Source organism: Gorilla gorilla, chromosome 2, assembly GCF_029281585.2.
Source record: "Gorilla gorilla gorilla isolate KB3781 chromosome 2, NHGRI_mGorGor1-v2.1_pri, whole genome shotgun sequence".
Lineage (NCBI taxonomy): Eukaryota > Metazoa > Chordata > Mammalia > Primates > Hominidae > Gorilla > Gorilla gorilla.
In genome coordinates, this window is record NC_086017.1 from 62,624,305 (window position 1) to 62,650,495 (window position 26,191).

The following is a 26,191-nucleotide window of genomic DNA, read 5'->3' on the forward strand; positions in this document are numbered from 1 at the left end:
TTCTCTATGTATTTGTCCGCGGTTTGCTCTTAAAACCTTCAAAACACTGCATTTTTTTGGAAAGACTCTGCCAAAAGTCAGTCATCTAAGAAGGTTATGGAGAGGATACGTGTTGAAGTTATTTCTAGAAATGAGATGTCAACATGATTCTGTGGAGAAGCTGAAGAAAGAACTGTTCATCAGTACAATACAGATGGGGCCAAAGGTTTAACCTCATTAGCCTATTCCTTTAACTTTCAAAATGATCTGTCCATCTTTGCTGGAGAAGATAAAATCCTTACTCTGCTTCGAACTCACTGATATTTGAAAACTACTATTTAGCATCTTGCCATTGTCACCCTTCTGTATTATGTTCTTTGCATTTCTTACATGCCTTTTTGGCAATTGTTAATTGCTCTAAATAGAAATTGAGTTTCCCAAAGTCCACCTCCCAAACCAAAGCAAAATGACTTACAGCAAAGAGATCTCTGCCGACCTGTCTCTTTTCCCCTCTGTGCTCAGTCTGTTCTCTCTTCTTTTGCCATCGCTGTCGAGACAGGGAAGGTTCAGACCCAGAGTTGTGTGGCTGTAAATCTGGGTGGATTCTGCCCTGTTTTTCTATAATACATTCACCAGCAACTTGATCCTTAAAAACAATAAAATGACATTTTAAAGTATAGCAGCAACCTGGTACATTGTAATCCAAAGTAAGTTGTCCATAAAAAGTGGCTTTTGTTTTTTAGCATGAAAACTTTCCTCAATTTTAAAAACTGGTTTCTATATTGCAATTTAAAGTGTTACATGAAAGTTCTAAAATGACCCATCACAATGTACAGTTCACAATATGGTTCAAATGTAACAATGCAGAATTGAATATAGAGGTATACATAACCTTCCTCTTAGAAAACAAAAGAAGCGGGCCAGGCATGGTGGCTTGTGCCTGTAATCCCAGCACTTTGGGAGGCTGAGGCAGGCAGATCACAAGGTCAGGAGTTCGAGACCAGCCTGGCCAACATCGTGAAACCCCGTCTCCACAAAAATACAAAAATTAGCTGGGCATGGTGGCATGCACCTGCAATCCCAGCTACTCAGAAGGCTGAGGTAGAAGAATTGCTTGAACCCGGGAGGGGGAGGCTGCAGTGAGCTGATATCGCACCACTGCACTCCAGCCTGGGCGACAGAGTGAGACTCCATCTCAAAAAAAAAAAAAAAGAAAAGAAAAGAAAAGCAGTTGCAATTTCAAATTTTTGTGCAATGAAATTAAATCATAATGCAACAGTTAAAAAACAATGATTATAAAATGAAGCAAACACACACAAAAACACAAAATAATGAAGTCTTTTGAACATCCAAATGGCCAAACGCTCCATGCCTACTTTTAAAATTGTAAATGAAAATGAGAAGAAGCCGGGTGTGGTAGCCCACACCTGTAATCCCAACACTCTGGGAAGCCAAGTCAGGAAGACCACTGGAGGCCACGAGTTCAAGACCAGTCTGAGCAACAGAGTGAGACCTCCATCTCCATTAAAAAAAAAAAAAAAAGTCAGATGTAGTGATATGCCAGGTAGTCACAGCTACCCAGGAGGCTGAGGTAAGAGGATTGTATGAGTCCAGGAGGTCAAGGCTACCGTGAGCTGTGATCATGCCACTGTCCTCTAGCCTGGGTGACACAGCAAGAGTGTCTCAAAAAAAAAAATTATTATTTTATTTAATTTTTTTTGAGACAGAGTCTCGCTCTGTTGCCCAGGCTGGAGTGCAATGGCGCGATCTCGGCTCACTGCAACCTCCTCCTCCTGGGTTCACGCCATTCTCCTGCCTCAGCCTCCCAAGTAGCTGGGACTACAGGTGCCCGCCACCACGCCCAGCTAATTTTTTTTTTTTTTGTATTTTTAGTAGAGACGGGGTTTCACTGTGTTAGCCAGGATGGTCTCGATCTCCTGACCTCATGATCCGCCCGCCTCGGCCTCCCAAAGTGCTGGAATTACAGGTGTGAGCCACTGTGCCTGGCCAAAATTTTTTAATAAATTAAAAAGAAAATGAGAAGTTGTCTTTCTCAAAATGAATGTTTATTTGCAGTGTTGACAGGCAAAGACAAAATGCCGACATCAGTTATCCAAATGTTCTGATTTTTTTCTCTTCCTCCAAATAAAAATAATTGTTTTAATTCAATCACTTAAATTGTGGTTAATCTAAAACTACTGATGTTTGATTCAATTATTTTTAAAAATCTCCTCATAACTTTTCACAGGTTTTCCATTCTGAAAATGAACAAATGTTTTAAATGAATTCCAATTTAATACAAATTTATTTCCCAAGTAAACATCAGTTATTTGGATGTACCCTAAAAAGCACAATAAAAAGACCATCGAGCTTGGCATTAGATGCAGTCTCATGTGAGAAACTTAATTTCCCTGAGCCCAGTTTCATCATTTAAAAATGGATCTAATACCCACAGCCATATTGTATTACTATTTGAGGATTAGCTGAAAGAATACACTAAAAGTACTTAGGATTATGTCCGATGCATATTAATTAGATGCTCAGCCAGGCACAGGTGGCTCACACCCGTAATCACAGCACTTTGGAGGCCAAGGTGGGAGGAAGATTTGAGCCCAGCCAGGAGTTTGAGACCAGCTAGACAACATAGGGAGACCCTGTCCCTACAAAAAATAGAAAAAATTAGCCAGGCGTGCTGGCGTATGCCTGTAGTCCCAGCTACTCGAGAGGCTAAGATTGGAGGATCACTTGAGCCTAGGAGGCGGAGGCTGCAGTGAGCTGAGATCACATCACTGCACTCCAGCCTTAGCAACAGAGCAAGGCCCTGCAGAAGAGGAAGAGGGGAGGGGAGGGGAGGATGGGAGACAATATTTTATTTTCCTTTTTTGTTTTTTTGAGATGGAGTCTTGCTCTGTCACCCAGGCTGGAGTGCACTGGGTCAATCTCAGCTCACTACAACCTCTGCCTCCCAGGTTCAAGCGATTCTCCTGCTTCAGCGTCCTGAGTAGCTGGAATTACAGGCTCGTGCCACCATGCCCAGCTAATTTTTGTATTTTTAGTAGAAACAGGGTTTCACCATGTTGGCCAGGCTGGTCTTGAACTCCTGACCTCAAGGGATCCTCCTGCCTCGGCCTCCCAAAGTGCTGGGATTACAGGCGTGAGCCACCATTCCTGGACAGGAGACAATATTTTCAAATGCTGTATCTAATAAGTAACTGGTATCTAGAATAAAGAATTCAAATAGATTATTTCTCCAAAGGAGAAATACTGGCCAAAGTATACAAAAAGATGCTCAAGGCTGGGCACGGTGGCTCACGCCTGTAATCCCAGCACTTTGGGAGGTCGAGGCAGGCTGATCACTTGAGGTCAGAAGTTCGTGACCAGCCTGACCAACATGGTAAAACCCCATCTCTGCTAGAAAAACTGCAAAAATTACCTGGGCGTGGTGGCACACGCCTGTAATCCCAGCTACTCGGGAGGCTGAGGCTGGAGAATCACTTGAACCCAGGAGGCAGAGGTTGCTGTGAGCCAAGATTGTGCCACTGCACTCCAGCTTGGGCGACAGGGCAAGACTCTGTCTCAAAAAAAAAGAAAAAGAAAAACATGTTCAACATCATTGGTCATTAGGGAGATGCAAATCACAACCACTTCATACCTACTAGGATGACTATGTTCAAAACAATGAACAGTAACGAGTGTTAGCATGGATGCAGATAAACTGGAACCCTCATATATTGCTGGCAGAAATAAAATTATATGGTTGTTTTGGAAAACAATTTTGCAGTTATTCAAAAAGTTTAATAGAGTTACCATATGACCCAGGAATTCTACCCCTAGGTACATACTCAACAGAACTGAAAATATATGTCCACACAGAAACTTGTATGCAAGTGTTCATAGCCGCATTATCCACATATAACCTTCCTCTTAGAAAACAAAAGTACCTAAAAAGTAGAAACAACCCAAATGTACATCAACTGATGAATGGATGAATAAAATATATATAGGCTGGGTGTGGTGGCTCACACCTGTAATCCCAGAACTTTGGGAGGCCAAGGCAGGCGATTCACTTGAGGTCAGGAGTTTGAGACCAGTCTGGCCAACATGGTGAAACCCCATCTCTACTAAAAATACTAAAATTAGCTGGGCATGGTAGTATGCACTTGCAATCCCAGCTACCTGGGAGACGGAGGCACGAGAATCATTGAACCCAGGAGGCGGAGGTTATAGTGAGCTGAGATCGTGCCACTGTACTCTAGCCTGGGTGACAGAGTGAGACTCGAACAAACAAAAAATACATATATGTGTGTGTATACACACACATACACACACACGCACACACACAGAGGCACACAAATACAAATACAGTATATTATTTGGCAATAAAACGGAATGAGGCAGGGTCCAGTGACTCATGCCTATAATCCCAGTATGCTGGGAGGCCAAGTTGGGAGGACTGCTCGAGCCCAGGAGTTTGAGACCAGCCTGGGCAACATGGCCATGGCAAGGCCCCATCTCTCTACGAGAAATAGAAATAAAAAAACTAGCTGGGCATGTCTGCGGTCCCAGCCACTCAGGAGGCTGAGGCAGGAGGATCACTTCAAGCCCAGGAAGTCAAGGCTGCAGTGAGCTGTGTTTGCACCACTGCACGCTAGCCTGAGCAGCAGAGACCCTGTCTCAAAAAATTAAAAAATTAAAATTTTTTAAAAAAGGAATAAAATGTTGGTACATCCTACATCATAGATAAACCTTGAAAACATCAGGTTAAGTAAAAGAAGGCAGGCCAGGCCCAGTGGCTTACGTCTGTAATCCCAGCACTTTGGGAGGCCAAAGCAGGCTGATCACCTGAGGTCGGGAGTTCGAGAGCAGCCTGACCAACATGAAGAAACCCCGTCTGTACTAAAAACACAAAAGTAGCTGGGCATCGGCCGAGTGCAGTGGCTCATGCCTGTAATCCCAGCACTTTGGGAGGCCGAGATGGGCAGATCACGAGGTCAGGAGATCGAGACCATCCTAACTAACACGGTGAAACCTCGTCTCTACTAAAAATACAAAAAAATTAGCCAGGTGTGGTGGCGGGTGCTTGTAGTCCCAGCTACTCGGGAGGCTGACGCAGGAAAATGGTGTGAATCCAGGAGGCGGAGGTTGCAGTGAGCCGAGATCACGCCACTGCACTCCAGCCTGGGCGACAGAGTGAGACTCTGTCTCAAAAAAAAAAAAAAAAAAATTAGCTGGGCTTGGTGGCGCATGCCTGTAATCCCAGCTACTCAGGAGGCTGAGGCATAAGAACTGCTTGAACCCAGGAGGCAGAGGTTGCAGTGAGCCGAGATCGCACCATTGCAATCCAGCCTGGGAAACAAGAGTGAAACTCTGTCTCAAAAAAAAAAAAAAAAAAAAAGAAGCCAAACACACAAAGCCATAAATTGTATGATTCCATTTATATGAAATCCTCAGAATAGGCAAATCCATAGAGACAAATGTTGCCACGAGTTGTGGGCAAGAGGGAATGGTGAGTGACTGTTACAGGGTACTGGGTTTCTTTTTGGTTTGATGCAAATATTCTTCTATGTTTAAACTGATACACAGAATTACTGATTTTCCTAAAATGACAACAGAACCCACACATTTGTAACTGCACTTTCAGTCTTCTCTCCGAAACCAGTATCTCATGTGTGCATATCACTCACCTGGTCCTTTGGCTTTTGTTCTTTGATTAGGGGCTGCAGAGGCTTCACTGGTTCATTCTTTTCCCCAGTGACAATGTCAGAGGACAACATGGGAATCAGGTTTTCAGGCTGGGCACTGGATTTAGTGTTGTCCTGCAGCATCTCCTCTTCCACTTGAGAAATACTGCATATACCTCCTAACTCATTAGAGGCATCCAAATATCTTGGCTGATTCTCCTGAACAAAGCCATCACTCACTGAATCCCTCCCTTTTGCAGGTAAGATGTCAATATTTACCCTACTGATTGTGGCTAGTTCTGTGGTATTGCTCAAGTCCTGTTTGCAGGTATGGGCTTTCAGACTGGCAGGTGACTTCAAGAGACCAGAGGCCCTGGGTTTCTCCTGGGACAAACATTTGCCTTCACCCTGAATGAAAACATGTTTGGAAATTATTATAGCACTCCTCATATCTTACACAAAATCAACTCAAAATGCAACAAGAGGTTCCTCAAAAAGTTAAACATAGAATTAACATATGACTCAGCAATTCCACTCCTAAGTATGTAATCCAAGGAACTGAAAGCAGGGACTTAAGTAAGTATTTGTACACCAATGTTTACAGCAGCTTTATTTAAAACAGTCAAAAGGCGAAAACAACCCAAAAGTCCATCAGCAGATGAAGGGATAAACAAAATGTGATAAATACTGCCAGGCACGGTGGCTCACGCCTGTAATCCCAGCAGTTTGGGAGGCCAAAGCAGGTGAACCACTTGAGACCAGGAGCTTGAGACCAGCCTGGGCAACATGGTGAAATCCCATCTCTACTAAAAATACAAAAATTAGCCAGGTGTGGTGGTGCATGTCTGCAGCCCCAGTTACCTGGGAGGCTGATGCAGGAGGACTGCTTGAGCCTAGGAGGCGGAGGTTGTAGTGAGCCGAGAGCCCGCCACTGCACTCCAGCCTGGGCAACAGGAGTGAAACCCTGTCTCAAAAAAAAAAAAAAAAAAAAATATATATATATATATATATACACACAATGGAATATTTCTAACCTATAAAAAGGAATGAAGTTCTGATACATGCTAAAACACGAATGAACCCTGAAAACATGCTAAGTAAAATAAGCCAGGCCAAGTGTGGTGGCTCACACCTATCATCCCAGCACTTTGGGAGGCAGAGGCAGGAGGATCACTTGAGCTCAGGAGTTTGAGACCAGCCTAGGCAACATGGCGAAACCCCATTTCTATAAAAAATACCAAAAAATTAGCTGGGCATGGTGGCAAGTGCCTGTAGTCCCAGCTACTTGGAAGCCTGAGTGGGAGGATTGCTTGAGCCGGGAGGTCAAGGCTGCAGTGAGCCGTGATCACACCACTGCACTCCAGCCTGGTTGACACAGTGAGATCCTGTCTCAGAAAAGAAAAGAAGTAAGCCAGGACAGGGCAGGGAGCAAGCAGGGGCAGGACTGGCACTGTGGCCAGAGATGCTGCTGGGCCACAAAGGTGATAGGCAGCTGGGAACTCTACATTGAAGGCACAGAGGTGAGGCACAATGCCCAGAAGGCTGGTAAATTGAATGCTGAGGACAGAAGAGTCTGATGACATACTACTGAATTTCTTTGTTTGGAGTACACATTATGTACTCTTTCTGGAGCGTGTCTACAAGCTCTACATGGAAACGATCTGAAGCTGAAAACACTGGCAGGGGATGCAAAAATCAGTCCTTGATGAACTATGCCAAAGAAACAGCTGCCTTCTATTCCCAAAAATGCTTTGCCCATAACTAAGCCTACATCTCCTGCCCCAGCAGCACAGTCAACAAATGGCATGCATGCTTCCTACAGACTCGTCCACCTGAAATACTCTCTTCTTGCTGAATTTACCTTGGTTGTGGAGCAGACGTTATTAGGTGTCTATGTGCAGCCACCTTATCCCTCTGTATTAAGGTGGTTTGGACTAATATTCATAGGGCACAGACTTTATCAAGATGGCATATTTAGGCCAGGCGCGGTGGCTCACGCCTATAATCCCAGCACTTTGAGAGTCCGAGGCGGTGGAGCACTCAGGAGTTTGAGACCAGCCTGGCTAACATGGTGAAACCCCGTCTCTAACCAAAAATATAACAATTTGCTGGTGTGGTGCCACATGCCTATAATCCCAGCTACTTAGGAGGCTGAGGCAGGAGATCACTTGAACCCAGGAGGCAGAGGTTGCAGTGAGCCAAGATCGCACCACTGCACTCTAGCCTGGGAAACAGAGCGAGACTCCGTCTCAAAAAAAAAAGATGGTGTATTTAAGTTTGCAGTTTACATCCATCCCTAATTACTATCCAGATGGTGAGTATCCATGCTTGATATTTGGTATTCCCATCTTTCACCTACTAGGTGATGCCACCTCAGATGAACTGGATGTGAAGAGCATTTGGAAAATGGAGGTGGAATCATAACCAAATTTGGCAAGTATTAACAATATGCAGGGAGAGTTTTCTACAAGATTGATACAAAAAGCCCCCTAAACCCAGAGGCTGCAATACTGTATGAGAAAGATGTTCAGCTTTTTAAGAGTAAAGTGGTTGACAGTGTTAAGGTATGTATTACTCGTCTGTCTGACCAATCTAAAATAGAAGACTCATGCAATTAGCTTTTCTCCATGGAATCCTTCTGTACATGATGAAGCCAGAGAAAAGATGCTGACTCAGAAAAGCCTGAAGAACAGCACAATAAGTGTTCGTGTCGCTGGCCTGTCATAGGTAAAGCCTGGCTCAGTACAATCTTTCAGTAAAGAAGAGAAAACAGTAGCAACTTAAGAGATGGTGAATCTGGTATACCATGCACTTTCCTGCTGGACTCTGGACTAGTTCAAGCTGACCAATGGCAATGGACAGCTTGAAAAACAAAACTGTGGGCCGGGCACCGTGGCTCATGCCTGTAATCCTAGAACTTTGGGAGGCCAAGATGGGCGGATCACGAGGTCAGGAGATCCAGAACATCCTGGCTAACATGGTGAAACCCCGTCTCTACTAAAAATGCAAAAAAATTAGCCAGGCGTGGTGGCGGGCGCCTGTAGTCCCAGCTACTCGGGAGGCTGAGACAGGAGAATGGCGTGAACCCGGGAGGCAGAGCTTGCAGTGAGCCAAGGTCACACCACTGGACTCCAGCCTGGGCGACAGAGCAAGACTCCGTCTCAAAAAAAAAAAAAAAAAGAAAAAAGAAAAACAAAACTTCTTAACAATGAAAAAAAAAAAGAACGAAAGAAGCCAGAAACAGAAAGACAAACATTGTATGATTCCACTTACATAAAATATCTAGAACAGGCAAATCCATAAAGACAAAAAGTAGATGAGAGCTTACCAGGGCCTGACGATACGGGGAATAGAAAATTATTGCTCAATGGGTATCAAGTTTCTGTTTGAAACGATGAAAAGGTTTTGGAAGATAGTGGTGATGGCTGCATGATACTGTGAATCTAATTAAGGACAATGAATTATATGCTTCATATGCACTATTAGACCACATTAACAGAATGAAGGAAAAAAAACACATGATCACCAACACCCTTATGTGATGATTTTCAAGGCTGTGAAAAAAAAACAACACCTTTTCATGATTAAAAAAAAATTCAACAAACTAGGAATAGAAAAAAAAATTCATAACATAATAAAAGTCATATATGAAACACCCACAGTAAACATCACATTTAATGGTGAAAGACTGAAAGCTTTTCCTCTAAGATCAGGAACAAGGCAAGAATGCCTGTTTTCACCTCTTCTAGTCAATATAGTACTAGAAGTTCTAGCCAGAGCAATTAGGCAAGGAAAAAAAAAAATAAAAGGCATCAAAATTAGAAAAGAAGAAGTAAAATTATCTCCTTTTGCAGATGATATGATCTTGTGTCTAGGAAACCCTAAAGATTCCACACACAGAAACTGTTGGAACTAATAAACGAACTGAGCAAGGTAGCAAGAGGCAAAGTCAACATACAAAAATCAGTTGCATTTCTATACACTAACAATAAACAATCTGAGAAGCAAATTACAATAATAATTCAATTTACAATAGTATCAAAAATAATAAAATAATTAGGAATTAACCAAAAGGCAAAAGAAGGACTTACATAGTGAAATCTACAAAATGGTGCTGAAAGAAATTTAAAGAAGACATAAATAAATGGAAACACATCCCATGTTCATGGATTGAAAGACTTAACATTGTTCTTTCTTTTTTTCTCTTTTTACATTTGGGCATCTCCTTGAGAAGAGCTTAATATTGTCAATATATTAATATTACCCAGAGCAATCTATAGATTCAATCTAATCCCTATCAAAATCCCAATGACATTCTTTGGAAAAATAGAAAAATCCATCCTAAAATTCAGTGGAATCTCAAGGGATCCCAAATAGCCAAAACAATCTTGAAAAAGAAGAATAGAGATGGAGGACTCATGCCTCATGATTTTAAAACATACCACAAAACCACATTATCAAAACAGTGTAGTATTAGTATAAAAACAGACATTAGACATAGAAACCAATGGAACAGAATGGGGAACCCAGAAATAAACTTTCACATATGTGGTCAAATGATTTTTGACAAAGATGCCAAGATCATTTAATGAGGAAAGGACAGTTTTTTCAACAAATAGTGCTGAAAAAGCTAGATATCCATATACAGAATAATGAAGTCAGATCTTTACCTAACACCATATATAAAAATTAACTCAAAATGAACAAAAAACCTAAATGTAAGACCTAAAACTATAAAACTCTCAGAAGAAGACATAAGGCAAAGGCTTCACAACATTGGATTTGCCAACGATTTTCTGGATAGGACACCAAAGGCACATGCAACACAAGAAAAAGACATACTGGATTTCACAAAAATTAAAAATTTTGTGCATCAAAAGATACTATCAACAGAGTAAAAGGGTAACCCACAAAATGAGAGAAAATATTTGCAAATCATATATGTGATAAGGAATTGACATCTTGAATACATGGAGAACTCCTAAAATTCAACAGCAAAAAATGAACGACCCAACTCAAAAATGGGCAAAGGATTTGAATAGACACTCCTCCCAAAAAGATATGCGAACGGCCAATAAGCACACAAAAAATGCTCAATATAACTAATCACTAAGGAAATGCAAATCAAAACTACAATGAGATACCACCTCATGCCCATTAGGATGGCTATTACTAAAAAATCCCAGAAAATAAGTACTGGTGAGAATGTAGAGAAATTGGAACCTTTGTGTACTGCTGATAGGAATGTAAAATGATACAGAAGTTGTGGAAAACAGTACCACAGGTCCTCAAAAAGTTAGAATTACCATGTAGTCAGCAGTTCCACTTCTGGTTATATACCAAACAAAATAGAAACCAGGGTCTTAGCTGGGAGCAGAGGCTCACGCTTGTAATTCTAGCACTTTGGGAGGCCAAGGCAGGTGGATTACCTGAGGTCAGGAGTTTGAGACCAGCCTGGCCAACATGGTGAAATCCCATCTCTACTAAAAATACAAAAATTAGCTGGGCATGATGGCACATGCCTGTAATCCCAGCTACTTGGGAGGCTGAGGCAGGAGAATCGCTTGAACCTGGGAGGTGGAGGTTACAGTGAGCCAAGATTGTGCCACTGCGCTCCAACCTGGGTAACAGTGAGACTCCGTCTCAAAAAAAAAAAAAAAAAAAAAGAAAAAAGAAATCAGGGTCTCAAAGAGATAAGTGTACGTTCATGTTCATAGCAGCATTATTCACACTAGCAAAAAAGGTGGAAACAACACAAATGTACATCTGCAGATGAACCAGATAAACAAAATGTGGGATATACATACAACAGAATACTATTCAGCATTAAAAAGGAAGGCAATTCTGACATATGTCACAACATGGATGAACCTTGAGGATATTATGTGAAACGAAATAAGGCAGTCATGAAAGACAAATAATGCAAGATCCCCTTATCTGAGGTACTTACACTAGTCAAAACCATGGAGACAGAAAGTAGAATGGTGGGCCAGGCACAGTGGCTCACACCTGTAATCTCAGCATTTTGGGAGGCCAAGGTGGGTGGATTGCCTGAGGTCAGGAGTTCAAGACCAGTCTGGCCAACGTGGTGAAACCCTGTCTCTACTAAAAATACAAAAAAAATTAGCCAGATGTCGTGGCGTGTACCTGTAATCCCAGCTATTCAGGGGGCTGAGGCAGGGGAATTGCTTGAACCAGGGAGGTGGAGGTTGCAGCGAGCCGAGATCATGCCACTGCACTCCAGCCTGGGTGACACAGCAAGACACCATCTCAAAAAAAAAAAAAAAGAAAGAAAGAAAGTAGAATGGTAGAACAGTGGTTGCCAGGGACTGGGGTAGTAGGGAATGGGGAGATACTGTTTAATGGTAACAGAGTTCAGTTTTACAATATGAGAGTTATGAAGATGAGGGGTGATGGCTGCATAACATTATAGATGTATTTAACACCACTAAATTGTACACTTACAAATGGTTAAAATAGTAAATTTTACATTATGTGTATTTTATCATAATGAAAAAATTAAAACTAAAAATTCGATCGACAACCTAAATATAAGAGCTAAAACTATAAAACTGTTAGAAGAAACTATGGCATAAACCTTCAAGACGTTGGATTTGGCAAGGGATTCTTAGCTATGACAACAAAATAAAAAAAATAGATAAACTGGACTTCATCAAAATTAGAAGCTTTTGTGAAAAGGACATTATCAAGAAAGTGAAAAAACAAAAGAAATTTTCAAAAACAAAAAAAAAATTTTTAACTAAAAAAGGAAAGAAAAGACAACCTATACAATGGAGAAAATACTTGCAAGTTGTCTATCTGACAAGGGACTAGTATCTGGAACACAGATCGAGAACTCCTACAGCTCAACAACAAAAAGACAAAAACACAATTTAAAACTGGGCAGGGGCTGGGTGATGTGGCTCATACCTGTAATATCAGCACTTTGGGAGGAAAACGCAGAAGAACTGTTCAAGACCAGCCTGAGCAACATAGTGAGACCCACCTCTACAAAAATAATCATAATAATTAGCCAGGTATGGTGGCGTGCACCTGTAGACACAGCTAATCGGAAGGCTGAGGTAGGAGGATCCCTTGAGTCAAGGAGTTCAGAGGCTGTAGTGAGCTATGACGATGCCACTATACTCCAGCCTAGGTAACAGAGCAAGATCCTCTCTTAAAAAAAGAAAAAAAAAAAAAAAAAAAAAGGCCTAGGGACAGTGGCTCATGCCTGTAATCCCAGCACTTTGTTTGGGAAGCCAAGGTGGGAGGACCTCCTGAGCCCAGGAGTTTGAGACCAGCCTGGGCAACATAGTAAGACGTTGTCTCTACAAATAAAAAAATTAGCCAGGCATGGTGGCATGCTGTGGTCCCAGCTACTCAGGAGGCTGAGGTGGGAGGATCACTTGATCCAGAGAGGTGGAGGCTAGATTGAGCCATGATCGCACCACTGCACTCCAGCCTAGGCAACAGAGCAAGACCCTGTATCAAAAAAAAAAAAAAGGCAAAAGCTTTAGCAGATATTTCTCCAAAGAAGACATACAAATGGCCAACAAGCATGTGAAAAGATGCTGTATGTCATTAATCATTAGGGAAATACAAATCAAAAATACAATAGGATACCACTTTACACCCACTAGGATGTCTAGAATCAAAAAATCAGAAAATAATTAGTGCTGGCAAAGATGTGGAGAAACTGGAACCCTTGTGCACTGCTGATGGGAATGTCAAATGGTGCAGCCACTGTAGAAAACAGTGCAACAGTTCCTCAAAAAGTCAAACCAAAAAAAAAGTCAAACCAAAAATTACCATTTGACTCAGCAATTCCACTGCTAGGTATGTACCCAAAAGAACGGAAAACAGGTACTCAACTACTTGCACACTTATGTTCATAGCAATAGCCAAAAGGTGAAAAAAACCCAGATGTCTACTAATGGATGAATGGATAAACAGTGGTATATCCACACAATGGTAGCCAGACCTAAAAAGAAGTGAAGTATTCATACATGCTACATGGATGAACCTTGAAAATATGCTATGTGGAAGACACCAGAAACAAAAGGTCATATATTTAATGATTCTATTTACATGAAATATCCAGGACAGGTAACTTCATAGAGACAGGAAACACACTGGTGGTTGCCAGAGGCTGGGTGAAGGACAAAATGGGAGTGACTGCTTAATGAGGAAGAGATTTCCTTTGGGGTGATGAAAATGTTTTGGAACTACATAGAAGTGACGGTTGCACTACACTGCGAATGTACTGGCCACATTTAATTGATCACTTTATTTATTTTATTTTATTTATTTTTATTTTTATTTTTGACACAGTGTCTCATTCTGTCACCCAGGCTGGAGTGCAGTAGTGTAATCTTGGCTCACTGCAACCTCCACCTCCCAGGTTCAAGCGATTCTCCTCCCTCAGCCTCCTGAGTAGTTAGGACTACAGGTACATGCCACCACAGCCAGCTAATTTTTGTATTTTTAGTAGAGATGAGGGTTCACCATGTTGGCCAGGCTGGTCTTGAACTCCTGACCTCAGGTGATCTGCCAGCCTCGGCCTCCCAGAGTGCTGGGATTGCAGGCATGAGCCACCGCGCTCAGCCTTAATTGTTTACTTTAAAATGGTTAATTTTGTTATATAAATTTCACCTAAAAAATTCTTAAAGTTATTACAGCACTGACTTTGTGAACAATTTGACAGCCCAATTTGGATAAAGCTAAATCAATCACCTTAACCAGTATTCTTTCTTTACAGTAAGGAATTAATTGTACAACAGAATCTCTAGTAAAGCATAATCATTTCACACAAAATAATTTGCTTAGATGGCCCATTTTTCTAAGTGCAGTTTCTAAAACACATACCCTTTAAAAAGAAACGTACCATTATATATGTCTGGGAGCCCTCAGAAGAGAGTGGTTGGGGGTGGATTACTTCATGATTTGATTCTGCCTCTCCGGAAACCACTGTAGCAAAAGGCTTGGATTTAGAGTCACCATTTTTAATGTTATTTTTGGAGGTTTTTCTTTATAAAGAAGAAAAGAAAGAGTTATTATCAATATACTGAAGATTAAGGGTTTTTAGGTATATGTGGGAGTGTGTGTATACAATGAATTCCCTTACAGAACTGCACCATTTATAGAGAACAGTTTTCTAAAAATCTAAGGGGCATCCTACAAAACACCTGACCAGTAGTCTTTGAAACAATCAAGGTCATAAAAAATAAACAAAGTGAGAAACGATCACAGACCCCTGATTAGATGTACTATATCCTGGATTGGATCCTGGAACAGAAAAGAGACATTAGAGAAAAAAACTGGTGAAAGCCAAAGAAAGTCTGGAATTTAGTCAATAGTAATATTTTTCTTTCTTTCTTTTTAAAATTGAGACAGAGTTTCACTCTGTCATCCAGGCTAGAGTGTAGTGGCGTGATCTCAGCTCACTGCAACCTCTGCTGCCCAGGTTCAAGTGATTCTTGTGCCTCAGCCTCCCGAGTAGCTGGGACTACAGGTGCACGCCACCACGCCCGGCTAATTTTTTTGTATTTTTTTTTTTTTAGTAGAGACGGGGTTTTGCCATGTTGGCCAGGCTGGTCTTAACTCCTGACCTCAGGTGATCTGCCAGCCTCGGCCTCCCAAAGTGCTGGGATTACAGGCGTGAGCCACCATGCATGGCCAAGTCAATAGTAATATTTCGATGTTGGTTTCTTAGTTTTGACAAATGCATTAGGGTATGTAATCTGGTAATCACAGAAGAAACTAGATGAGGGGTATACAGGAACTCTCCACTCTATCTTTCCAACTTTTCTGTTTATACAAAATTATTCCAAAATAAAAATTCTATGGGAGATTGCCTCACATACGGGAGTATCAGGTTAATTTTCATTTTCAAATTTTACATGTCTGTAATAATACCACAACTGCTTGGCTAACTTTGAGAGTAAAACTGATTGGTATACTTAGTCCTGCTTATAGAATAAATGCATACAGGAATAACATCCCCAACTATTTTAGTATGTCATTTCTAAAACTGGGCTAAACCTCTGGAGAATTCAAGAGGAGCATGGAGATCAGTACACTGGAAGGCCAAAGGTCTGCTTGGTGGGAAATTATATAGACAATGTACACAAAAAGATGGTTCTTCTTTATTCCCTGAGCCATCTCTAGCACTGCCTCCTCTCTTTCCAAATTTAACATGCCACAAGGCAAGAGGAGAAGCCAAACAGATTGTAATAGTTTTGTCCAGCCCTAAGTCTTAGATCCTGGAACACCTGTTTAGTAAAGGTAGGATCTGCAAGCCAAAGCAAGGAATTCTCTTGGGAAGTTAATATGAATGAAGAGGGAACTTTATGCAAGCTCTCAGAAATGTGAGCACTACTTTTTAAATATTACTATCTTACACAGTAAGATGTATAGGTTTCTCAGATAATCTCTAATTATTATATGATTTCTAAAACATATGCCCTCTTTTTTTTTATTATTATTTGGCTGCTCCTTGAGAACAGGACTAACTCACAGGCAGTGAGCCCAGAGTAGTGCATATGTCCTTTAAAAAAAAATTTACACTATATGTCTTAGAACCCTCTGAGGAATGTGACAGTGGTTCTCCAAATTTCTGATTTTAGCAATTAAGCAAATTTCAACATGTATTTGAAGACTGGGAGAATATGCCACGCCAAAATATGCTACTTTGGCATAAAGATTATTTTGGGCTAAGGTTCTTTAAAAAGTAAGTGCAAGCTCTGGGAGGCCGAGGTGGGTGGACGACGAGGTCGGGAGTTCAAGACCAGCCTGGCCAACATGGGGAAACCCTGTCTCTACTAAAACTACAAAAATTAGCCGGGCACGGTGGCGGGTGCCTGTAATCCCAGCTACTGGGGAGGCTGAGGCAGGAGCATTGCTTGAACCCGGGAGGCGGAGGTTGCAGTGAGCTGAGATCATGCCACTGCACTCCAGCCTGGGTGACACAGCAAGACTCCATCTCAAAAAAAAACAAAAACAAAAAAGTAAGTGCAAGAAGGGCACTCTGATCTTCCCTTTTTCTTCCAGAAAGCAGAAGATAAAACTCCCATATGAAATATGTCCTCCCTGTACCAGAAGGAAAGTAACATTCTTATTATCAAGAATGGAAAGCTGAAACTGAGAGAATTCTATAAACAGACCTTATTAAAATAATTCTTATCTTCCTTCAGCCTCTCCACCTAGTTTACTTTTCCACAATTGCCTCTCTTTGTTCAATCAAGCAAAAAGCATTTAGGTTTTGCCACTTCTTTGTATTTTTAGTAGAAGTTAGGTCTTCATTTCCTTATGAGGGCTCCTGTGTCACATAAAACTTATTCAGGTATTAAAGAAATCTACATGCTTTTCTCCTGTTAAATTATAAGTTTAATTCTCAAGCTCAGCCAAGAAACCCTAAGAGGGTAGAATTTTGCCTCCTCTACATATGTAATCATGCCATTTTATTTCTTGTTTTTAAGAAAACTCACCATTAATTCTTGCATATGAATATTACAGAAGCCACCCTCTTTCACCCCATCTATTTAGCCCAGCTATTTGCAAGGGAAGTATCTTACATCTTTGTGGCCTCCAAAAAGAAGGAGATTTGCCGCTTTATATAAGGCTGCCTCAGGATGCTCCTCACAGATGGCCTTTCTTCAGGCCTTTTGCTCAGCATTGTTCTTATCAGTTCTGCCAGCTCTGGGCTGTAATCTCTTGGCATTGGTGGCAGCTACAAATAAAAATAATACTGTAATTACGACTAATGGTCTTGTGAAACAAAGTAAAAGCTGGTAGAGGTTTCCCAATATTTATTTATAGTCATATGTCCACATAAGCAGAAAACAATCAGTATATTAGTCTACAGGAAGTGTACTGGTATCCCAGTTGTAAGATAACAAGTTGTAAAATTATAAAAGTATATCCTCCAACCCAGCAGTCCCATCTGATGACACTCTCATTCAGAAATAAGAGTATGAGTTTCCTAAAGACTTATGTATCGGGATGTTCAATGCAGTACTGTTCTTGCAGTAGTAAACAATTGGAAACATAAATGTCCCTTAGGGGATTTGTGGAATAAATTATCATACATTCTTCTTATAAAAACTAGGGCCAGTCGCAGTGGCTTACGCCTGTAATCCCAGCACTTTGGGAGGCCGAGGCGGGTGGATTGCCTGAGGTCAGGAGTTTGAGACCAGTCTGGCCAACATGGTGAAACCCCGTCTCTACTAAAAATACAAAAAAATTAGCTGGGCGTGGTGGCATGCACCTGTAATCCCAGCTACTCAGGAGGCTGAGGCAGGGCAATTGCTTGAACCAGAGAGGTGGAGGTTGCGGTGAGCCGAGATCACGCCACAGCACTCCAGCCTGGCAACAGAGCGAGACTCTGTCTCAAAAAAAAAAAAAAGAAAAGAAAAGAAAAGAAAAGAAACTAGGCAGCAGGTTAAAAAATACAAGACTTGGGCCAGGTGCAGTGGCTCACACCTGTAATCTCAGCACCTTGGGAGGCCGAGGCGGGTGGATCATGAGGTCAGGAGATGGAGACCATCCTGGCTAACACAGTGAAACCCCATCTCTACTAAAAATACAAAAAAGTAGACGGGCGTGGTGGCGGGCACCTGTAGTCCCAGCTACTTGGGAGGCCAAGGCAGGAGAATGGCGTGAACCCGAGAGGCAGAGGTTGCAGTGAGCTGAGATTGCACCACTGCACTCCAGCCTGGGCAACAGAGTAAGACTCTGTCTCAAAAAAAAAAAAAAGACTTGCAGGTACCGACTTGGAAGGATGTGTTCCTCATATATTAAGTCAAAAAAACAAGTTATGTACCATGTGAACAGCCTGATTTCAGTTTAAGAATCTGTGGGTGTGCACGTGCGCATGCACACACACACACACACACACACACACACACACACACACACACACACACAGAGTTATGTCTGTATAAAGACAGGAAAAAACCAGAAAGGCCATGTACCAATTTGCTAGCAATGGTCATCTTCCAGGGAATGGGAATAGAAAGAGAAGAGAATTTCACTCCCTTCTTGTTTGATTCTTAAGTAGTGGCATTATGGGAAAATTTTACTTTTGTGTGTGTTTTTCAATATGCTTCAAATTGAAAAATTACATAAGTTGTGGGATAGTATTAAAATCAATAGATGATTTATGGCCTTTAAAACTTAACGGTACATTGGCCAGGTGCGGTGGCTCACACCTGTAATCCCAGCATTTTGGGAGGCTGAGGCGGGCGGATCACCTGAGGTAAGGAGTTCGAGACCATCCTGGCCAACATGGTGAAACCCCGTCTGTACTAAAAATACAAAAATTAGCTGGGCCTGGCAGCATGTGCCTGTAATCCCAGCTACTTGGTAAGCTAAGGCACAAGAATCACTTGAACCTAGGAGGTAGAGGTTGCTGTGAGCTGAGATCATGCCATTGCACTCCAGCCTGGGAGACAAGAGCAAAACTCCATCTCAAAAAAAACAAAAACAAAAAAAAAACCTTAATGATACATGGATGCCTGACACTATAAAGGGCAACTAGCCTCATGGAACATACAAAGCCAGTCACTCTGGAGTCTATATCAGACACAATGCTTTCTGTGATTCTTAACTAGTTACTGATTGTTGTGATGATTATCAAAGGAACGACAAGTTCAAACAGAGTAAACTCATTTTAAATGTAGCTCATTGAATCATAGGCTGCTTTAGAAGAAGAGACAAATAGCCTCTCAGGGCATCGGCACATCCTATGACTATAGGCATAGGTTTTCAAAAAGCCAATTCTTTTGAGCCATTAAGCTGGCTTACAGATTAATATTAAGAAATGATCCATCAATCCCTTTTCCTCTAGTCTGACCTTCCCCACAGAAGGGACCCACCATTGTTAACTATCAACCCAATCTCAATAATTACTCATTGACTCATCAAAATCATCAATGATTTTGCTAGTAGCTATTTATAAAGCTGCACTATAGAAACACTGGTCAATTAGTTCTAGATTATTCTTTACCTTTCCTTCAATAATCCGATAAACTAAAGAATTCATATCTTTTGCATTGAAAGCATGCTTCAAGGTGGCCATTTCATAGACACAGCATCCTAGAGCCCAAACATCAGACTAGAAAATAAAAACAGTAAATGGTTAAATGTCAGAATAGCTCATTTACATTTTTTTCCCTTTAAAAAAAGAAAACATTTTCCTTAAACCAATTCATAGATAATTCTCTGACTTAATTAACTTCTGAAATTAGGAGCACTCTCCCAGAGACAAGGTAAGCCAGCATACAGAGCCCAATCCTACCTTATAGTTGTAGGGTTTGTTTGAGAACAATTCAGGGCTCATGTAGTAGGGTGTGCCAATGAGGGTGCTAGCCATGTCACAGTGGTTCTCTAACACTCGGGCAATTCCTAGGTCCCCTACTTTGATGATGTTTGTTCTTGTTAGGAAGACATTTTGAGTTTTCAGATCTCGATGAAGGATGTGTTTTTCATGTAAATACTGAGGAAAGAAACAAGATTTTATTACATATAAATAGACTTAATTATGTATTTATTCCTGGCTTATTATATACCATCAGCAATGGCATGAGTTAGAGTCTTTGACCGTAAAGAGTAACCAACCATACAATTCCTTATTCAACAAGCAAATACCTACCAAACATTATTGCTTTATAATCTCTAAATAAAAGGTCTAATTTACAATTTTTGAAATGAGAAAATTAAGTTCCATGTGTTGACCTACCCAGTACCCATCAAAACTGTTCCCTGGTAGCTTGACAATTATACCATTTTGGCATTACATGAATCCAGTTTAAAAATATGTTTACAGGCCAGGCGCAGTGTTCAGCAGTTTGGGAGGCCGAGGTGAGCAGATCACTTGAGGCCAGGAGTTCAAGACCAGCCTGGCCAACATGGCAAAACCCCATCTCTACTAAAAAAATACAAAAATTAGCTGGGCATGGTGACGCACGCCTATAATCCCAGCTACTTGGGAGGCTGAGGCACAAGAATCACTTGAACCCAGGAGGTGGAGGTTGGAATGAGCCACGATTGTGCCACTGCACTCGAATCTGGGCAACAGTGACACTCTGTCTTAAAAAAAAAACAATGCTTACAAACTCCACTGACGGTAGGACAACTTATACAAAGTCAGACGCACAGTCCTCTCAGACCCATGAAATCCTCAGCTTAATAATATTTTCAAGTATAGCAAGAGCATTTTTATTTAGAGAAAGTATCTCAGCTGGGCGTGGTGGCTCACGCCTGTAATCCCAGCACTTTGGGAGGCCGAGGCGGGTGGATCACCTGAGGTCAAGAGTTCGAGACCAGCCTGGCCAACATGGTAAAACCCCAACTCTACTAAAAATACAAAAAAAAAAATTAGCCAGGTATGGTGGCAGGCGCCTGTAATCCCAGCTACTTGGGAGGCTGAGGCAGGAGAATCGCTTGAACCTGGGAGGTGGAGGTTGCAGTGAGCCAAGATCGTGCCATTGCACTCCAGCCTAGATAACAAAAACAAAACTCCGTCTCAAAAGAAAAAAAAAAAAAGAGAGAGAAAGTATCTCAGAATTTAAACATGGTCAATTAATTCTGGACAAGTCTACCCAGTTCCAAAATAGTATTTCATAAACGTCTCGCTTTTGAGTTATATGCATATTAAAACACAAACTTGTAGGAACACTTATTCCATCTTAAGGAATGATGTGCTGCCCAATTCTAAAAAATAAAAAAAAGAAAACTTGTTTTGCATTCCCATCTACTGTACCCCAGCAGAGTGACAGATGAAATCACTGGGCATATCAATTAGCCTAGCCACCTTTCAGCATGACACGACTGACCAATGGATAACAAACATAGTCACTCTATGCTCTTGGTTGCCTCAGGGTCCTTAAAATTGACTTTGCTATAAATGGTAAATGAATGGGCTTCCCCTGCAATCAGACATGAAATCTATGTCTATTTTAATATAGGTATCACTTACTTAGAAAAGTTCCAATGCTACAGCAAGAGTGACTGGGTCAACTTCACAAATGAATTTTCCAAAAAATACATTTCTATATGTAAGTATCTGAAGAAAAATTTTCCTAAAATACACCTGCCATCTTCTTGCCATCTGGGAACAAGCTAGGATGCTATTAGTCTACACAGTACCTGCAAAGCCATGGCGATCTGTACAAACCACTCTACCACCTGATTCTCAGGCAGAAGCTGCCCTTTCTGCTCCTTGAGCTTTCGGTACAAATCACCTCCTTCACAGAAGCCCATGACAATGTAGAGCAGACCATCTCCTCCTTCCCATGACTCCTTGTAGGTGACAATGTTGGGATGCTTCAACTGAGACAAGAGCTGGGCTTCCTGTTCAGCAGCTCGCCGCTCTCGGCTAGAGGCATTTCGGAGGTTCAGTTTTTTGATGACATACTAAAAACAAAACATGTATTTTTACAATGTGCAAATACACGTAAGATTTGTGGCTTCAGAGTTATCTAAGGGCTCTCAAGAATACCCTCAAAACCAACCTTGTGGAGCCTGTCAGATAACCTATTCATTTTGTTTTTCACCAAGCACAAAATCGGGGAAAATACTTGCTATTATTGATACTTCTTATAAGTTAGATTTATAGCAGTGTAGGGCCACAAAAATTACCTTTCCCATCTGCATTTCACAATTTCATTAATGACTAAAAAAAGTGAGTTCAAGATAACATACCATTGGATCAATTATAAAACCTGTGTTAGCAATTCCTTAATATCTGGCCATACACAGTGGCTCACACCTGTAATCCCAGCACTTTGGGAGGGTGAGGCGGGTGGATCACCTGAGGTCAGGAGTTCAAGACCAGCCTGGTCAACATGGTGAAACCTGTCTCTACTAAAAATACAAAAACTAGCCCGGCGTGGTGGTGTGTACCTGTAGTCCCAGCAACTCGGGAGGCTGACACAGGAGAATTGCTTGAACCTGGGAGGCAGTAGTTGCAGCAGTGAGCCAACATCGCACCACTGCACTCCAGCCTGGGAGGCAGAGCAAGACTCGTCTCAAAAAAAATAAAAAATAAAGGCCGGGCGCGGTGGCTCAAGCCTGTAATCCCAGCACTTTGGGAGGCAGAGGCGGGCGGATCACGAGGTCAGGAGATCGAGACCATCCTGGCTAACATGGTGAAACCCCGTCTCTACTAAAAATACAAAAAATTAGCCGGGCGTGGTGGCGGGCGCCTGTAGTCCCAGCTACTCGGGAGGCTGAGGCAGGAGAATGGCGTGAACCCGGGAGGCGGAGCTTGCAGTGAGCTGAGATTGCGCCACTGCACTCCAGCCTGGGCGACAGAGCCAGACTCCGTCTCAAAAAAAAAAAAATAAAAATAAAATAAAATAAAATAAAATAAAGAAATTCCTTAATATCTAAGCTCTCCCAAAAAGGTGAATAAAATATAGCTTGACTATACATTTGCAGACAGAATAGTCTGTGGATTACATTAGATACTCAAAGGGATCCATGGCCCCATACGTTTAATAGTCACTGATCTTCAGCATACAAAATTATTCACACTTAAAAGAAATCAATAGCCTCTAATACCTAATACATTGCCCTCAATCATTTCAAAGACCATACAATTCATTTCTTCAACACATAGATAAATGTGTTTTGTGAAGTGTAAACTAAAGCTCAAATAACTAGCTATTGCTAGTTCCCTATCATCAGCCCCAAAATCCAATGATTCCCCCAATGCCTACTGAATAAATTTCTTATGCATGAGCTTGTGTTCCACGCAAAGTAACTAGCACCAGAGACAAGGAAGAACAGGCAATTGGGCCCTATATTTAGGGGGAACATCTCCTCTCAGCTTGCCTGGAGCAGTCCTACTGTCCTGGTGTAACTATTAATAATGCGTCCTTTCAGTTTCAAAATTGTCCCAGTTTGTACATTATATTGTCACCCTATTAATAAACCACATTGAATAATTGGTTCATTATCCTGAGAGTAATGGGATAAAGTGTTTTAAACAGAGGAGTGACAACATCAGATTTAAATTTGAGAAAGATCACTGAGGCTGGAGTGAAAGTGATGGATTGGAGAAAAGCAAGTCAAGTGGCGGTGACCAGTTGGGAAACCGTGGCCATAGCTTTGCTAGATACAACAGGGTGTCCTGGATTGGGGTGGCAGCAGTAGAGATGAGAGGAGGCCTATTGTCTTAGTGATAGATGAATATAATCAGTGTTGGGGTGCGTGGGGAGGCTTAAAAATGACTCCAGGTGAGGCCGGGCGCGGTGGCTCACGCCTGTAATCCCAGCACTTTGGGAGGCCGAGGCGGGCGGATCACGAAGTCAGGAGATCGAGACCATCCTGGCTAACACGGTGAAACCCCGTCTCTACTAAAAATACAAAAAAATTAGCCGGGCGTGGTAGTGGGCGCCTGTAGTCCCAGCTACTAGGGAGGCTGAGGCAGGAGAATGGCGTGAACCCGGGAGGTGGAGTTTGCAGTGAGCCGAGATCGCGCCACTGCACTCCAGCCTGGGCGACAAAGCAAGACTCCGTCTCAAAAAAAAAAAAAAAAAAAAAATGACTCCAGGTGTCGGGCTTGGGCAACTGGTGGGTTGGTGTCACTATTCACTGAAACGGAAGACATGAGAGAAGGTTTGGCGGGAAGAAAATGAGTCGAGTTTTAAGTGAATCCAGCAGTCTACAGTAGAGACGTTTGGGGCCCTTCATTCAAGGAATAATGCTTGCTAGGCGCTGTATTAAGTCCTGGGAATGCATGATACCTGCTCTCATGAGAGTATCGGCGTTGGGAGAAAGGTGTGTAGATCAAGCATGCCAATTAGTACAACAAAGAAGTAGATAGGCAGAGACTGAAAATTTTTACATAAAACTTAGAATTGTAATTAAAGAAAATGAAAATTAAAAGGAAAAAAATTTAACACAACAAAGAAGCAGAAGTAGTTCTGGGCGCATATTACAGGGAGGCCTGGCCTCGTCTTGGTCTGGGACCATTTCCCTGAGGAAACGCCATCCGAGATGAGCCCCTTGCGACCACCCCCGACCTAATCTACCGGTCGGCGCCCTCGGCGCACTTCTGCCCGCCCCCGCCCCTTGCCGGGCCCCACCCCTGCAGACCTGCTTGCCGTCCCGCCGGTGCTTCACAAGCGTCACCTCTCCATAGCTCCCCTTGCCCACGACCCGCAGGTAGCAGTAGGCGGCCAGGGGCATGTTCCCAGCGCTGGCCCAGAGTCGGGATGCGGCGGCAGCGGCGGGTAGGGCAGCGGGCGGCAACAAGAAGCTCGGTTCATGCCCGAGAGGGGGCAGTGGGGGCGGCTGTTGAGGCAGCCGGGCCCGGGCGAGATTGCTGGGGCCCGGCCCGCGACGACGCCGCTGCCATAGCGATCCGGGCCGGGAGCAGTTCTGCGCATGCTCCTGCGTCCCCAAAGGACCGCCATAGAGCGGACGCCACGAGCGGCCAGAGAGGTTCCGCAGCCCCGGGAGGACCCGCCATAGAGCAGAGGCTCCAGGAGGCCAGAGCGACTCCGCCAGGCCCCGCGCGCTTTCTGTGCGTCCGTTCCACCGTCCGGATCCCCGCCACAACAGAGTCAGGGAAAGCTTCCTCTTTTTGTGCACTTGTTTGTCCTAAGGCCGTTACAAGTATTGTTCGTTCATTCTGCAAATATTTGTTGACCGCCTATGTGCCAGGCCAACAAAGTCCCTGCCCTCCTGGAGCTCATGTTCTAATGATTGGGTGACAGACTCTCTACCAGTAACATTTGCTGTATCCGCTTTATCACATGCCGTCTCTGCATCCAGCAATCCATCCTATTTTTTGATACATTCAAAGTAAATTAGCAGTACCTTTCATCCCTAAAAACTCGCCTGCTAATTGAGAACTACAAAGACTCCTCAGCATTTAACGACTACCCTAACCACTGCACTAAGAGACTTGACTAAACTCTAACATGGCATCATGCTAAGTTAACAGCCTAAGGGCGGATCTCTAGGTGGGCCTAGGCCCCTTTAAAATGCCTGCCCAAGAAAGCTCAGGGGTGCCAAAAGAATTCACCATTTTTTCCAGCCAAAGCCTCCCTTTCCCAGAGCGCTTCCTTTTTTTCCTTTTTTTTTTTTTTTTTTTTTTTTTGAGACAGGGTCTCGCCCTGTCACCCAGCTTGGAGTGCAGTGGTGCAATGGTGCTCACTGCTACCTAGACTTCCTGGGCTCAAGCCATCCTCCCAACTACAGGTACACACGTCCATGCCTGGCTAATCCTATTTTATTTTTTTTCAGAGACAGGGTGTCACTATGTTCCCCAGACCGGTCTTGAACTCCTCGGCTCAAGCAACTCACCCACGTTGGCCTCCCAAAATGCCGTTATTACAGGTGTGCGCCATCGTGCCTGGCCTCTTTCCTTTTTATGGCCAAATAATATTCCATTATATGTATATACCACAATTTGTTTATCCATTCATGCAGTCATGGACACGGATAGCTTCCATCTTTTGGCTATTGTGAATAATTCGGCTATGAACATGGGTGTACGAATATCTGTTTGAGCCCCTGCT

The 26,191-nt window shown here is 42.5% G+C and overlaps 1 protein-coding gene and 1 pseudogene across 15 annotated transcripts in view; one reads left to right on the forward strand and one right to left on the reverse strand.

The window, feature by feature from the left end:
• The window catches only part of NEK4 (NIMA related kinase 4), a 61,798-nt gene extending 36,723 nt beyond the window's left edge, over window positions 1-25,075 (reverse strand). For 4 of the 15 annotated variants that reach the window (XR_010132669.1, XR_010132670.1, XM_055382646.2 and 1 more), the window contains exons 1-9: window positions 24,762-25,036; window positions 21,807-22,073; window positions 19,957-20,154; window positions 19,666-19,773; window positions 17,234-17,388; window positions 14,545-14,686; window positions 5,664-6,068; window positions 3,413-3,550; window positions 455-625 (exon numbers count right to left, since the gene is read on the reverse strand). Coding sequence is in view for 13 of the 15 variants with exons in the window: in XM_055382646.2 (XP_055238621.2) it covers window positions 455-625; window positions 3,413-3,550; window positions 5,664-6,068; window positions 14,545-14,686; window positions 17,234-17,388; window positions 19,666-19,773; window positions 19,957-20,154; window positions 21,807-22,073; window positions 24,762-24,854 (1,677 nt within the window). In the remaining 2 variants the exon portion in view is untranslated. Of the gene's footprint in view, window positions 1-454; window positions 626-3,412; window positions 3,551-5,663; window positions 6,069-14,544; window positions 14,687-17,233; window positions 17,389-19,665; window positions 19,774-19,956; window positions 20,155-21,806; window positions 22,074-24,761 lie in introns of all 15 variants that reach the window. The other 11 variants (XM_031009165.3, XM_055382645.2, XM_063703495.1 and 8 more) reach the window with 9 other exon arrangements.
• Window positions 7,276-8,444, forward strand: LOC109026235 (AKT-interacting protein-like; annotated as a pseudogene).
• Window positions 25,076-26,191: the final 1,116 nt, after the last annotated feature.